Source organism: Dipodomys merriami, unplaced genomic scaffold (genome assembly GCF_024711535.1).
Source record: "Dipodomys merriami isolate MVZ:Mamm:240054 unplaced genomic scaffold, mDipMer1.0.p SCAF_5, whole genome shotgun sequence".
Classification (NCBI taxonomy): Eukaryota; Metazoa; Chordata; class Mammalia; order Rodentia; family Heteromyidae; genus Dipodomys; species Dipodomys merriami.
The window spans coordinates 56101272-56115077 of record NW_027206068.1 but is presented as its reverse complement, the minus strand read 5'-3'; the positions used below and the strand labels follow the sequence as shown (position 1 = coordinate 56115077).

General features: G+C 38.9%; 1 protein-coding gene across 1 annotated transcript in view; it reads left to right on the top strand.

The window, feature by feature from the left end:
* Window positions 1-1165: 1165 nt before the first annotated feature.
* The window catches only part of Slc13a1 (solute carrier family 13 member 1), a 66808-nt gene continuing 54167 nt past the window's right edge, over window positions 1166-13806 (top strand). The window contains exon 1 of the mRNA XM_069996661.1: window positions 1166-1268. Within this exon, the coding sequence (XP_069852762.1) occupies window positions 1170-1268 (99 nt within the window). The 5' untranslated portion in view covers window positions 1166-1169. The remainder of the gene's footprint in view (window positions 1269-13806) is intronic.

Genomic DNA, 13806 nt, shown 5'->3' with positions numbered 1-13806 from the left:
GATTAGGAAACATTTTTGTTGTTTACTAGTCTGATTTTCCTGACTCACTATGTATAATTTTTCTAGAAATTTAATGTTTTTTCTAGAGGGAAAAATGCTTTTCATTCATATCAATACAGTGACTATTGAAAGAACTCTTTTCCATGACAGAGAAAAGCTATATTAATATGAAAGTATAAATGAAGTCTAAATGCTAACCATATATTACATAATAGTAAAGCTATTGTGTCAAGAAAAATTAGTTAAAATTAATAGGAAGGCTGGAAATGTGTGTGTTTGTTTATTTTAATACCTAGGGCTGAGTGCTAGCAGTTGTTTAGCTGAAATTTATCAGAAAATTAATTCACTTCCATCAGGAAACACAGCAGAGCCAAGTGCTGAGGAATTTCACTACATCCTCCATTTCACAGCTGGGTGAGTTCTCACCTCTACACATGCTCGTAAGTTCATAACATGTGTTTATGTGATAGCACACACGTGCATACACATGCACACACATGTGCGCGCACACTCATGCACACACACACACACACACACACACACACACACACACTTTCTTATGTGGCTGTACTGATTTATCTTGGGTGTAGTCCCTGGTGATTACGTAGCCCATAGCAACACAGAAAAATCAAGCCTGCAAAGATCTAAAACATGAAGACTTCTGGTTACTTTCAGTTTCCTGTCAAAATAGGCAATAGGCTTTAGGAGACCCAGAACTTTGCTCCCAATCTATAGGGGAAATTTGTCATCAGTATTGCAGAAGCATCTTAATTCCCAATCTGAGAAGCCCCCTTTTTTTTCCTCACTGCCAGACTCTGAAATTGCTAATCAGGGACCTACAAAGGGGCAGGGGGACCCAGTGTTGGCAAACAGAACCAGCTTCACCACCTTGGCCCTCTAGTGTGTCTACAGCAAGAAGGGAGAGAACAGCTTTGCTTTTCAAAAGCCACACAAACAAATGGTCTTTGATTTCTCGCAGGTACTCTGGAGCTTATCTCTCTGTTTTAATTGTGATAGTAAAACAATAAAAAAATGAGAGTTAATTTTAACTAACACTGATCTGTCTGGGGCAGTGAGTGGAGGTGATGTGTTGGAAAATATTAATCCAGATTGGTTATTTAAAGTCTGCTTCATGTTGAGAGCACCATTGAAGGCACCTGCTCTGGACAATGAAACTATTTAGTTACATTTTGGTTTATCGTCGGTTTCTTCTGGTAGTGCTCAGTGTGCTGATTTTACTACCGCTTCCTCTTGTCATCCGCACAAAGGTAGGTGGGCAGGTGCATTACCTGAGGTGCTTTAAGTCTCCCCTTAATCCTTGCCTCGCTCAGAGCTGAATGGGTGACAGTAATTTGAGTTTGAAGTCAGGATGGTGGTCATGTGGTGTTTTGTTCATTTTCCCTAATTTTTAAATGGCTAATGTTGGTTGATTCTCAGTATAATTAACTTGGATAATTAAATGTCGAGAGTCGATCAGAACTGTCCTCTGCCTGTCAACTTGAGGAGGAAAAGAATGAAGAAGTAGAGCCCTTGAGATCTTGTCTTTCCAGGTAGCCATCAAACGCTAGGGAGCATCTGTGTTACAAGAAGCCAGGGGCGCCTGAGGGAAAAGAAGTAAAGAACAGTCTGGAGTCCCAGAGACCAGACAAGATGAATTTAAATGTCAGTTCTGTGGTTTGCAGAGGGTTCCAGAAACTCCTGGAAACTTAGTTTCTTCAGTGGAATAAAGGATACATTAAAAGCATGAAGTACTTTATCTTGCTTAATCAGGAAATCTTACAAATCATTAATCCATGATACAATAATGGTCTTCATTTTCAATATAGCACCTGTAGATATTTTAAATTTTGTTCTTAAAATTAGTAAGACTATGACAGATAGAATAATTGGTTCAATGCATTCTTGACCTCTTGGTGAAGTCATTTGAATAAATAAATAAGTCTAATCTGGTGGCAAAAGAGCAAGTTCTGGATTAAGCTTTCTGTTTCAGATCCCAGATTTAATTGTGTGGCCTGGACAAGTTGCATTAGCTCCTTGTGTTTTGGTTTTTCTGTGTTTTCTCTTTCTATGATCACAGCAGGCTTGCTTTGAGTGCAAGTTTCCCTATGCTAACTCCACAGCTGGAAAAAATCTCCCCGCTCCCCTTGCCCACCCATGCCTGCACAATCTCTTCTCTTAGTAAAGAGAACCTTGCTACTGCTGTTCTCTGACAAGCAGTACTGAAGCTAATAAAACAGAATTTCATTGACTATAATAAGTTGGACCCTTCAGACTCCCTCCAAAGGTGTAGTCCTCTGCCTGAGAATCTCTGAGGGAAGTTCAAGAGAGGTAATAAAAAGAGACTGACTCCAACTTCACAGCTTGTCTAGTTGACAGTTGTAAACTCCCAGCCACAGCTTCCCAGGTAGGGTTCCTGCCACTGGGAATTGGCAGCGTAGTGACCCTGACTGCTACACCAGGTGACCATAGTGAGCCAAAGACACTGAGTCCTGATCTAGATTCCCACTCTATCTTACCCACCATGAAGATTTGTCCCTGCATTTACTTCTCTTTCCAATCCTGGGCTCTGAGAACTGGCTGAATACTATCATGAGCACATCTTGCTTTATTCCTGCACACCTACTGCATTAGTCTCAGAGTAGGTCCTTATTTCCATCAGAGAAAATAGGATATTAAAGTAGTCAAGGCAATCTGACATCATGACCATATATCAACTGTACTTCTTTGACATAAATTTAGAGCATCCTAATTATCACTTATAATTTTCAAAGAAAAAAAAACAGAAGTTATTTGAAAAGATATGAGCAAATAAATGAAAAGCAACAGTTTGGATGCATGATTCACTAACTGGAAAGTAGATTGCTGCTAAGAACTTGTAGACAGTGGATTTTTCCCCCAAGATGCTCTGACAAACATATTTGATCTGTGCATTAATTAGCTCCGGTACCTTGGGTGAAAAATCAGCTGTACATCAGGTTGCACTTGTGAATGTGTTCCTCTTTTCTTCTAATTAGGTCATTTCTTAGAACTCAACCCATGCAAATGAGAGGAATTTGTCCTAGTACAATAACATAATTTCACTTTGGGGCCACTTTAAATACATACTTCACCACTCAACCAATTGTTACCTAAGCTTAAAGAATATTATTTTAGCTCTTACAATGAAAAATACCTTTTCTTCAGAGGATACAGGTCTAAAGAGTACATAAAATTTAAATAGAATCTTACTATCATATGAATGTAAATCAATCTACCATTAACATTTAGGTTTCCGAATTACAGTATTATAAATGTATAAATACACAGCAATAAGTTTACTAAACATTTAAGTGAAATAAAAAGTTTGTCTTTCAAAAATATATATTATCAAGATCTTATTTCAAAGCCAGCACAGGAGGGAAAGAAAGTGAGAACCTCACTCAAAAAAAAAGTTGGGCCTGGCTTAGTAGCTCAGACCTGCAATCCTAGCTGTTCAGGAAGGAGAGATTGGAAGGTTTTCAGCTCAAGGTCCTTCTAGGTACAAAGTTAGAGAGACCCAATCTTAAAAGGAAGTTGTATGTACTGGTGTTTTTCTGTTACCTGTCCTAAGTGGGACAAGTAACACCTACCTAAATACAAGTAATACCTACCTAAATAGAAGCCTTGTGACTCAGTCTGGTTTAGGTATAAATGTGAGACCCTGTTTTAAAAAGCACCAAATCAAAATGAGCTAAGGATATAACTTAAGCAACACCTCCCAGTCAAGTACAAGGCCCTGAGTTTAAACCCCAGTACCATCAAAATCAAGCAAACAAGCAAACAACAACCAAGGTAGGCATGATGACACATATCTATAATCCCAGCTACTTGGAAAGCAGATGTAGAAGCATTTCAGGGCCAGTCTGAACTGGACAAAAATTCAGGACCCTATCTAAAATATAACTAAGTGTAAATGGGCTGATGGCATGGCTCCAGCAGTGGTATACTTGGCTAGTAAATTCATGGGCTATGTTCAAACCTCAGTAATTACTGAACCCCCTGCCCATCCCAACAACAACAACAACAAAAGCCTCTCAAGAACACAATAAATTTATGTAGAACCAACAGCCATGGATTTTTTATTTTTATTAATTTACTTTGTTGTTTTTAAAGAGGTGATGTACAGAGGGATTACAATTACATGAGTCAGGTAATGAGTACATTTCCTTTCCTAGTGCCTTCTTCTTTTTTTAGTATATATATTTATATGACCATATAAGATGATGCTAAGCAAAATGAACCCCAAGACAGGGACACACGAGGTTTTATCTTTGTCACTGTAGTTTTTAATGTACTATGTGATTTTTTTTGTTTCTTTTATATGTTCTTCCCCCATGGTATAACCCCTGTTTTCACTGTATATGACATCAGTTCCCTGCATCTTGTATATATATTTTTCTAATTTGGGGAGGGGAAGGAAAATAACAAAAAGCTGAAACAAGGTTACAGGTTGACCCATTGAAACAATAGATGTACAAGACACTATGTTGAAAATGAACTTTACAACTTGGAGGGGGGGAGGGAGAAGTAGGGGAGGTAAGGAGGGAAGGGATGGTAATAGAAAAACAAAGAGGAGGTAACAATGTTCGATAGGAAATGTACTCATTACCTTACTCATGTAACCGTAACCCCTCTGTACAATATCTTTACAGCAATGGATTCTTCACTATTATCGCCATTTTATATTGGATTTTGTGTTACTATGGACTGGCTTTCATTCCTAGATTAATTTTCCAGTCAAAAAAGTATGATGAAGAATGAGAAGCTAAGATCTCAAAGTAATACAGAAGGGGAGGAATAAGGCCTCACTTTGTAAAGCAAACATCTGCCACCTGCTTTACCCAGATCCTCTTATTTAATTTCCATTACAAACCATCTGTGATCACCCATAGAACCATTGGCATTTTTACATTTGAAGGAGTCCAGGCTCAGAGATATTTCACACAAAAAATGATTCTGGACTTGGCTTTTGTCAGAGCTCAGAATTGAGGCATCCTTATTTTTCAGTTTTGAAGATTTACTCTTGATGGCTTATTAATCATTTATTAACAGCTCAGCCAATTCCTGTCAGGATAGTGCTCCATCCAGACAGGTCAAATAGCAAACAAGGCCTGTCCTGTTTCCTTAGCTAACTGAGTGTCTCTAAGGGAGAGAGAAGCAGCAATTCTTACCTGTGGATAGGTCTTAAGTACTGAGCCAATGGATTACTCAGAAGTATGCCTTTTTCTGGCCCTTAGAGTTCTAGCTATTCAGGCTGGTCATGCCAGCTTGTGAGATGCTGTGGCTCTTTCTTCATGCCTCTGTCCAAATGCTCATGGGTGAGCCATGGCCTTACCTTAGTCTCTTAATAATATCGTCGAAAGGAATCTTGGGATTGTATTCTTCAGGGTGTTTCAGTGGGAATGATAGTTTATAGCAAAATTATATGTATAACTCCAGATGTTTTGGGGTATGAAGTGAATCCTTATAAGTATGGTAATATTACTATTAGATCATTCATTGATTAAAGTTTTTCATATAAGAAATATAAACAAAAATCAGTATAGAGCTTATCAGACTCTGGCTATATAAATAGATGTTTCCAACCAGCATTCATCTGAGCTAGAGCTGTTCATTAGAATTCAATATATGTGTCTCTGTAGCTTCCTTGGCAGTAAACTTCTAATACACTGTGGTAGATGCACCCTTTCTCATTGATTTATCTGAAAGCATCATATATACTTTTTAATTAATTAATTTATTTATTTTTATTGTGAAAATACCATACAGAGGGGTTACGATTACATGGGCAAGGTAATGAGTATATTTCTTATCAAACATTGTTGCCTCCTCCTTTTTTTCCCCTTTCCATCCCTTCTCATCTTCCGCTGACCCTTTTCCCTCCACCACCACCCCCCCCCCCGCCAGGAGGCAAACCAAAGATTAATACACATATACTTTTAAATTGTCACATAAACATAGAGATATTCTTGCCTATAATCCAATATGGAGATGGAGTTAAGGAGGATCACAATTAGAGGCCAGCCTGGGTAAAATACTATTGAGATCTTATCTCAATAATTCAGTCATGGTGGTTCAAATCTGTAACCCTAGCTAAGCAAAAAGTTATAGCAGGATAATGGCTCAACGTTTGCATGGAGGAAAATGCAAGGCTCTCCATAAACAACAACAAAACAAACAACTAATGCAAACAGGGAAAGGGGTAAGGTACAATGAGTACCTGAAGCAAGCATATTTTTTGCTCTTTCTTTCTTTCTTCTTCTCTCCTGTCCTTCCTTCCTTTCTTTCTTCTTTCTTTCCTTCTTCCTTCCTTCTTTTCTGTTTTCTTTCCTTCTTTGTTCTGTTCTACTTTTCTACCTATTTGCAGTACTGGGGATTGAATCCAAGGCCCTGTGCCTACTTAACAAGGGCTCTACAACCTGAACTCTGGAGCTATGATATCAGCCTTTTTGGCTTTTGGATTTGAGAAAATGCTTGTTAAATTTGGTAGAGCTAGTATGTGTGTGTGTGTGTGTGTGTGTGTGTGTGTGTGTGTGTGTGTGTGTGTGTGTGTGTGTGTGTGTGTGTGTGTGGTGTGACCACTGGGACTTGAAATTAGGACTTTGCATTCTCCCTTGGCTAGTCGTTCAAAGTTGCCAGTGTTCTAACACCTGACTCACATCTCTACTTCCTGGTCTCCTATTCTTGATTTTCGTATCTTCAACTCCAAGAAGCTGGAATTATAGATGTGCCACCTCCATGCTTGGTCCAAAGAAGAAATTTGTTATATATTCCCATACAAAAGCTTGTTAAAAGCAGCTTAGGCTGTGTGCCATAGCTCCAATTATGTCCTCTGTGTATCTGTGTTCTTTTAGGACTATTTTAACACATGGAAAATTAAACACACCCAATTCTATTTCCTTATGTGTCTTCCAAGTGCTTGGTTTTTCTTAGTACTTCACAAATCAAACATAGGGAGGGAAGAGCAGGTTTATGTGAGGAATTCTAAGGGAAGAACTGAAGACTATCCTATGGGTACTGAATTTATTTCTACAGATGTTTCTCAGTCCATCCAGCTGATCCACTAACTAGAAATTTCTTTCCACAGTAAGGAGACAAGGAATCAACTACACAGGGCTGAACAGCTTTCTCTGGGGCTTTCTGTAGAAACCATTTTAGATCAAGATACACTCCAGGGTAGAAAGTGAGAGAACTAGCTCAGAAGAGCATCAGTGTCTCAGAAGAGCTCCAGAAGTATGGGGTGTATCTTAAACAGCCACCTCTGCTTTCTGCAGCTCTCCTGTGTTGCTGGATAACTCCTTCAGGCAAGAGTTGCAAGTAACAGCCTGATTTCAAAGTTAAAACAGAAATTACAACTAAATAACCAAAATAGAGATAAGGTATAATGAGAGGCATGTGGGGCTTTAGTATCACAGGTAAAAGAAAGGTGATTTTTTTTTATATAAATGTAGACGAGAGGAGAAAGGCAAGAGATTGAGGAAGTAAATGAAAATGAGTGGGAAGAAAGTTAAAAGCACTACACTGGAAGAAGAGACAGCGGAGAAATTCCAAGAAAACATGAAAAACTTTAAAAAAGGCAAAAACACATTATGGGGAATATCATTTTAAATGTTCACTTAGAATTATTGTAGGGGTTTAAGATGAAGGAGAAAATGTTGCAAATCCAAAGAAAAATGAATGTTTTAGAAATTAAAGAACATAGAAATTTTGATGGGAAGGGACACAGCTAAAGAAGGGAGAAAGTTCAGAAATCATAAGGATGAATGAACTAAACGAGTAAAACAAATTTCACACACACACACACACACACACACACACACACACACACACACACACACACACACACACACACACACTTGTGGAATTGGGGTTCAGATTCAGAGCCTCACACTTCCTAGGCAATGCTCTACTACTTGAGTTGTATCCCTAAGCTTTTGTGGTTATTTTTCAGATAGAGTATCATCCTTTCTGCCCTAGCAGGTATGAGACCTTAATCTTCTTACCTATTACAATTGTGTCCCACTACACCTGGCTTTGTGTTGAGGTGGGCCTAGGTAACTTTCTGCTGACATCAAACCATGATTCTGCTGATCTCTGTTTCTCAAGTTGCTGGGATTAAATGCATGAGCCACTCCATTTGGCTTTTCATTTCATGAATATTTTCTAAGGAATTTCTGAGCCCAAAGTGTTTGGCCAAGTGAACTGTGATATAAGCAAAAAGCATGTGAACAGACGACTAAAGATTCATCGTCCCTTAATTGCTCCATTCCCTTAGCCACACACCCCTCACTTCCTGTTATTCCACCAGAAAAAGGCTGCTTCCCTTCACCCCTGAAGAGCTTCAGATCTTTTCCAGTCCAGTCACTCAGACAGTGTTAGATATCTCCTGGTAAACCCACCCTAATCTCCCTCTCTCTGTTCCATCTGCTTCCCTAGGGGTGTCATTATCTCTTCTCTGTTCCTCCCACACTGGCCTTTCACACCCTCTCCTCCTAGGTCTCCCATCTGACTAGTATTTTAAACACAACAACCGGGTCCCATGTCCCTAATCAAACATCTTTGATGGCTGTGCTTTGCTGACAGAGGGAATAATAATGTGAAGAAACTTGTACCCACAGATGGACACTTACGATGTTGCCCGACGAAGCCCTTAAGGCCACAGAATCTGTCTTCCACATCAGTAAAGCTTCACTACTGGCTATCTTTCGAATACCCATGACTTCTGTGCCCCTGTGCGCTTCCACGTGCCACAGCTTCTTCCTAGAATGGCCACCTCATCCTGTGCTTCTTGGAAGACAAAGTTGGGCTGAGAACCCAGCAGTCAGTGTTACTGTTCTTATTGCACTGTGGGTTCATTGGCCTTCATTATGGGATGGGTCCCACTTGGCTGTGATTTTTGTTTCCTCCTGCAGGCTGTAAATAGCTCAAGAGCAGGGAGCATGCTGTTCAGTTTCTGTCTCCTACCTCAGTACTAGCTATCACAGGTAGTAGCAAGGACAGGTAACTTTGCCGAATGGAAGGATAGGTGGTGTCACATGGCAGGAGGATGTAGGAAGAAGGTAGAGTGAAAAGAAAGATGGAACAAGAATGTAGGTATAACAGGAAGATGTCTCATTCATTTCTTCTTACATGATAGGTGTGTGTGTGTGTGTGTGTGTGTGTGTGTGTGTGTGTGTGTGTGTGTGTGTGTGTGTGTGTGTGGTATGGTGGTTGAACCCCTTGGCTTCACACTTACTAGGCAAGCACTCTGTCATTTCAACTACAGTCCTAGTCCTTTTTCTCTTTAGTTTATTTTCCAAACACAATCTTGTGCTTTCACCAGAGACAGCTTAGATCAATGACTGATTCCTCAGTAATTGTGATTACAAACATAGGCTACCAAGCCCAACTTGTGGGAATAGGGTCTTGCTATGTTTTTTTTTTTTTTTTTTGCCTTGGTTGGCCACAATCCTAGTTCCAGCATGCTTGGCTTCCATGAGAGGTTTATATAACTAGTTTAGCAACCACAATCAATCTGATGCTCATTATAAGCCTCATAATATTTATTAGGAATAACTAATATTGTTGAATAAACTCAGAGAAGTTAAGAAATTTACTCAAAAACACAGAAGTTCCAAAAGGGAGCTAGGGGTCTGGAGCACAAGGGATCTGATTTCCAAGTCCATAGATGACATTGCTCCATAATGATGCTTAGACTAGGTCTTTACAAAGTAGGCTCATTTGTCTTACTCCATTATCCCTCCCCATTGAGAGAAAACTTAGTAGTAACTCTGACCCCTGATGGACAATAGTGGTCAAGACATAAACTTCATGGCTTTAAGCTGCTGAGATTTGGGGAATCTTTCCACAGTATAACCTAATATATTTGGAAAACTTTCCTATATGGCTCATTTCCTCACAAATAAAATGACTAAGACTTTCTTATTTATGTACTTTTTGCCAGTTCAGGGCTTGAACTCCGGACCTGAATGCTATCCCTGAGCTTCTTTTGCTTAAGGCTAGCACTCTACCACAGCACCACTTCTGGCCTTTTCTTGAGTAGTTTTTATTGCAGATAAGAATCTCAGGGCCTTTCCTATCCAGGCTGTATTCAAATAATGATGCTTTAATCTCAGCCTCCTGAGTAGCTAGGATTACAAATGTAAGCCACCAGTGCCTAGAACAAGAATTTCTTCAAAATGTCTGCCTATCAGTTACCCTACATTCACCTGTAAATTGTGTGCGAAGTATCAACCTCTCGGCTGCTGCAAAACCCAGGCAAACTCCCCAAGTGATCCCAAAGTTAATTCATTTTGACTATGACACTGAATGATCTCCATGATTCTTTCCAGGAGCTATTTAGCTATGGATGCTGAGTGGGAAATAAGGGTTAAAAAATTGGTCCTTGGCATGATAAAGCCACTAAGTTGCATGTCCCTGCTTCCAATGTGGTCTAACTGCTTGCAAGAAAAGCTAGCTGCTATTCCTTGACCCAATAGTTGAGTTCCTTCAGAGTCTCCACCTTTCAAGATGAGAATATTACAAAACATTTTAAGCTTTTCAATTAATATAGAATTGTAAGAGTCATTCCTGCAGAAGGGTAGATGCAAAGCCCTTTGTAGGTGCTGTCAGATAAGAATAGTGTTTCTTTGTAGCACACAGACTCAGAATTCATCATTTTTCTCTTTTCCTAATTGCTTTGTATTCTTTTTAGAAAATCAATTGCAGTGGGTGAGGCCTGTGATTCGTTCTGCTTTCTTCCCTGCTGTGCTGAGAGGAGATTGTAACTGCATACATGCCAGTTTATCAGCCAAATTACTCGCTAAGATCAGTCAGTGGTGTCCTTAAAAAAGGGAAGGGGGATGAAAACTCTAATACAGAATTTATATTTCAATTTTATCTGAAGCTATAATTTAAAAGAAAGCCAAGATGATTTTTAAATATTATTGGCCACATATCCCAAGGGAACTTGACAATCAGAACTTGATGAGAGGGAAAAAAATCATCATCTAAATTGCCTCCTCCTCAGTGTCTGTCTTTTCTACCTCTTCAGCATGTGCTCAGGCGCACTTAGTTGAGGAGTTGAAGACAAACTATGACAGTGATCTAATGGTGAGCGTCAGGTATGAGAATTGACCTCTACAGGTAAATGTTTTAGTACCAACTCCATTATTGGAAAGAAAAGCCAGGGCTCTTCTGTGAAGCATGTAAAGACTTTAACACACTGGTGTGACAGTTTATTGACCCCAGTGCCAGGCATGTAGGGAGCAAAAAGGAAGAAGGAAGAAATGAAAAAGAAAGAGGTTGTTAGGCTAAGGAATCTAATAGCCAGGATGTAGTTCGAATGAGGGCTCGAGACATAAGACCAAGCCTAATAATAGAAAGAACACACAGATAAGAATGAGAGAATTTGTGGTTCATAGTCTCCACCAATGATTCTGGGGTCAGCTCCCATTCAATATCATGATCTAAAGATTGGAGAATGGTTTGCTTGAAGATGTGAAAGACAGAAAGCAGCTCACAGGAAGCAAACACTATCCGAACAAGGAACCGCCTCACCTCAGTATCCCCAGTCAGTCAGATGACAGCTGTTGGGCTGACCTGGCTAGAAGGCAACCTAGGTAGCAAGATAAATCTCACTCTGCACTGAAAATTAAGAGCTGACAGAAACTACTAGAAGCTGCTAGATGAGGTAATGTGAATGGCAATGGGAAAGCATAAAAAGCAACCAAGAGGTCATTTTTTGGTATCTTTTATAATTTTAATCTTAGCAAAAAACTCCATAGGTCTTTGATTTAAAAGCAAATAATAATTTCATGTATTTTAATTTCATATTCTTCCAAGAAAATATTTGCAATTGTGTCTGGACTAACCTGTTACTGAAAGCTTACTGAGTATTGAGTGGAAAGAATTCTTTCCTGCCTACATGGGATGACTCAATAGAGAAGAGGAATTGGAGGAAGAAGGGTTTTCTGCTTTGGACTTATCAAAAGGATATGTGTATGATCTACCAACCAAAAAGAGAGAACTATTAGAATGAAAGAAGTTGCCATTCAAAAGGGGCATCTGTTTAACAGGTATAAAAGCATCACTGTCTTGAGAAAATGGATAGATAGTCACCTGACTCTTTAAAAAACATTCAAAGAATTCATATGTACCCACGGAAGAGGCCCCAAGTAGCCAAAGTAACCATGAGCCAAAAGAATAAAGCTGAAGACATTATCATATCTGTCTTCAAAACACAGTGCAAACCTTTATTAACCAAAACAGCATGGTACCAGCGTAAAACAGATGGATGGATCAATTATTTGAACAGGACTTAGAAATAAATTCTGCATTTACAATCAATTGATTTTCATGACAGACAGGCACTGAAACACACAATGGGGAAAGGACATTCTCTTTAGTAAGTGATGCTGGGAAAACTGGATATCCACATAGAAAAGAATGAAATTAATTTCCTGTCTCACATTGTACCTGCAAGTCAACTCAAAGTGGATTAGATTTGACAGTTAAAACTAAGACCTGAAACTAGGAAACCCCTAGAAGAAAATATAGAGGGAATACTTCAAGACATTAGAATGGGCAAGGATTTTTGAACAAAAGTTGAAAAGCACAGGAAACAAAGCCAAAATAAACAAGTGTGAGAACATCAGACTAAAAAGCTTCTGAACAACAAACAAAGCAATTAATAGAGAAAGGAAGTTGGGAACCTAGATAATGGGAGACAATAGTTGCAATCTGATAATAGATTAATACCCAAAATCTATTAAGAAACCAAATAAGGCAATAGCAAGCAAACAGATAAAAATTATGAAGTGGGCAAATGACCTAGACATTTCATAAAAGAAGACATTCAAGTAACTAAAAGTTCTACCAAAAATGTTCAATATAAGTGGTCATCAGGGAAATGCAAGTTAAAATCACCATGAGATATAACTTTACAGATGTTAGAATGCTATTACAAACATAACAAAAGGTAACAAGTGCTAGAGAGGACACGGAGGAGAAGGAACCCTTGTGCTCCGCTAGTGGGAAAGCAAATCGATGCGGCCACCATAGAAAAAGCTATGGCAGTTACACAGAATATTAAAACTAGAACTACAATATGTTCCAGCAATCTCATTACTGGGTATATATGTCCAAACGAAATGAAATTTATATGTGAAAGACATACCTTCTTTTTGTATTTTATGATAGCAATATTTACAATAGCCAAGTGTCTAAATAGAATAAGCCTATATGTATCTTCAGTAAATGTATGGGTAAAGAAAATATGTTATCTATACACAGCAGAATACTATTCAGCCATTTAAAAAAGGAATAAAATCCTCCACTTGTGATGACATGGATGAACCTAAAGGACACTGTTATTGTGCCATCAAAACTGTCTCTCTCACGTGAGCAGGTTAGGACTATATAACTGAAGAAGTCCCTTGCTGGCAAGAAATTTCAGTCTCTATGGCAAGGGTACTGCCTGGTGACCACAATTACCTAGTCCATTAGTGTCTTTATTTTTCTAATATTTCACAGGCCACTGTAGATGGGTGGAGTGCTAGAGAATTAATAAGAGGGTTAGCCCAAGACTTTGGCTTTGTGCAAGAGAACGAAATAATAAAAATGGGTTCTTGAGACATTATCTAGCTGGTTTTGAAATGGACTTACCTAAAAAAGTTGACTAAAGATAGAGAAGCAGATTTGAGTTAGAAAATGATGAAGTAAAAAGTCAGACTACCAGGAGACTGGTTTATTCTGACTAGGAAACAAGATAATAACAGGACGCATTTTGTCGTTAAAACCTAGTTTCTT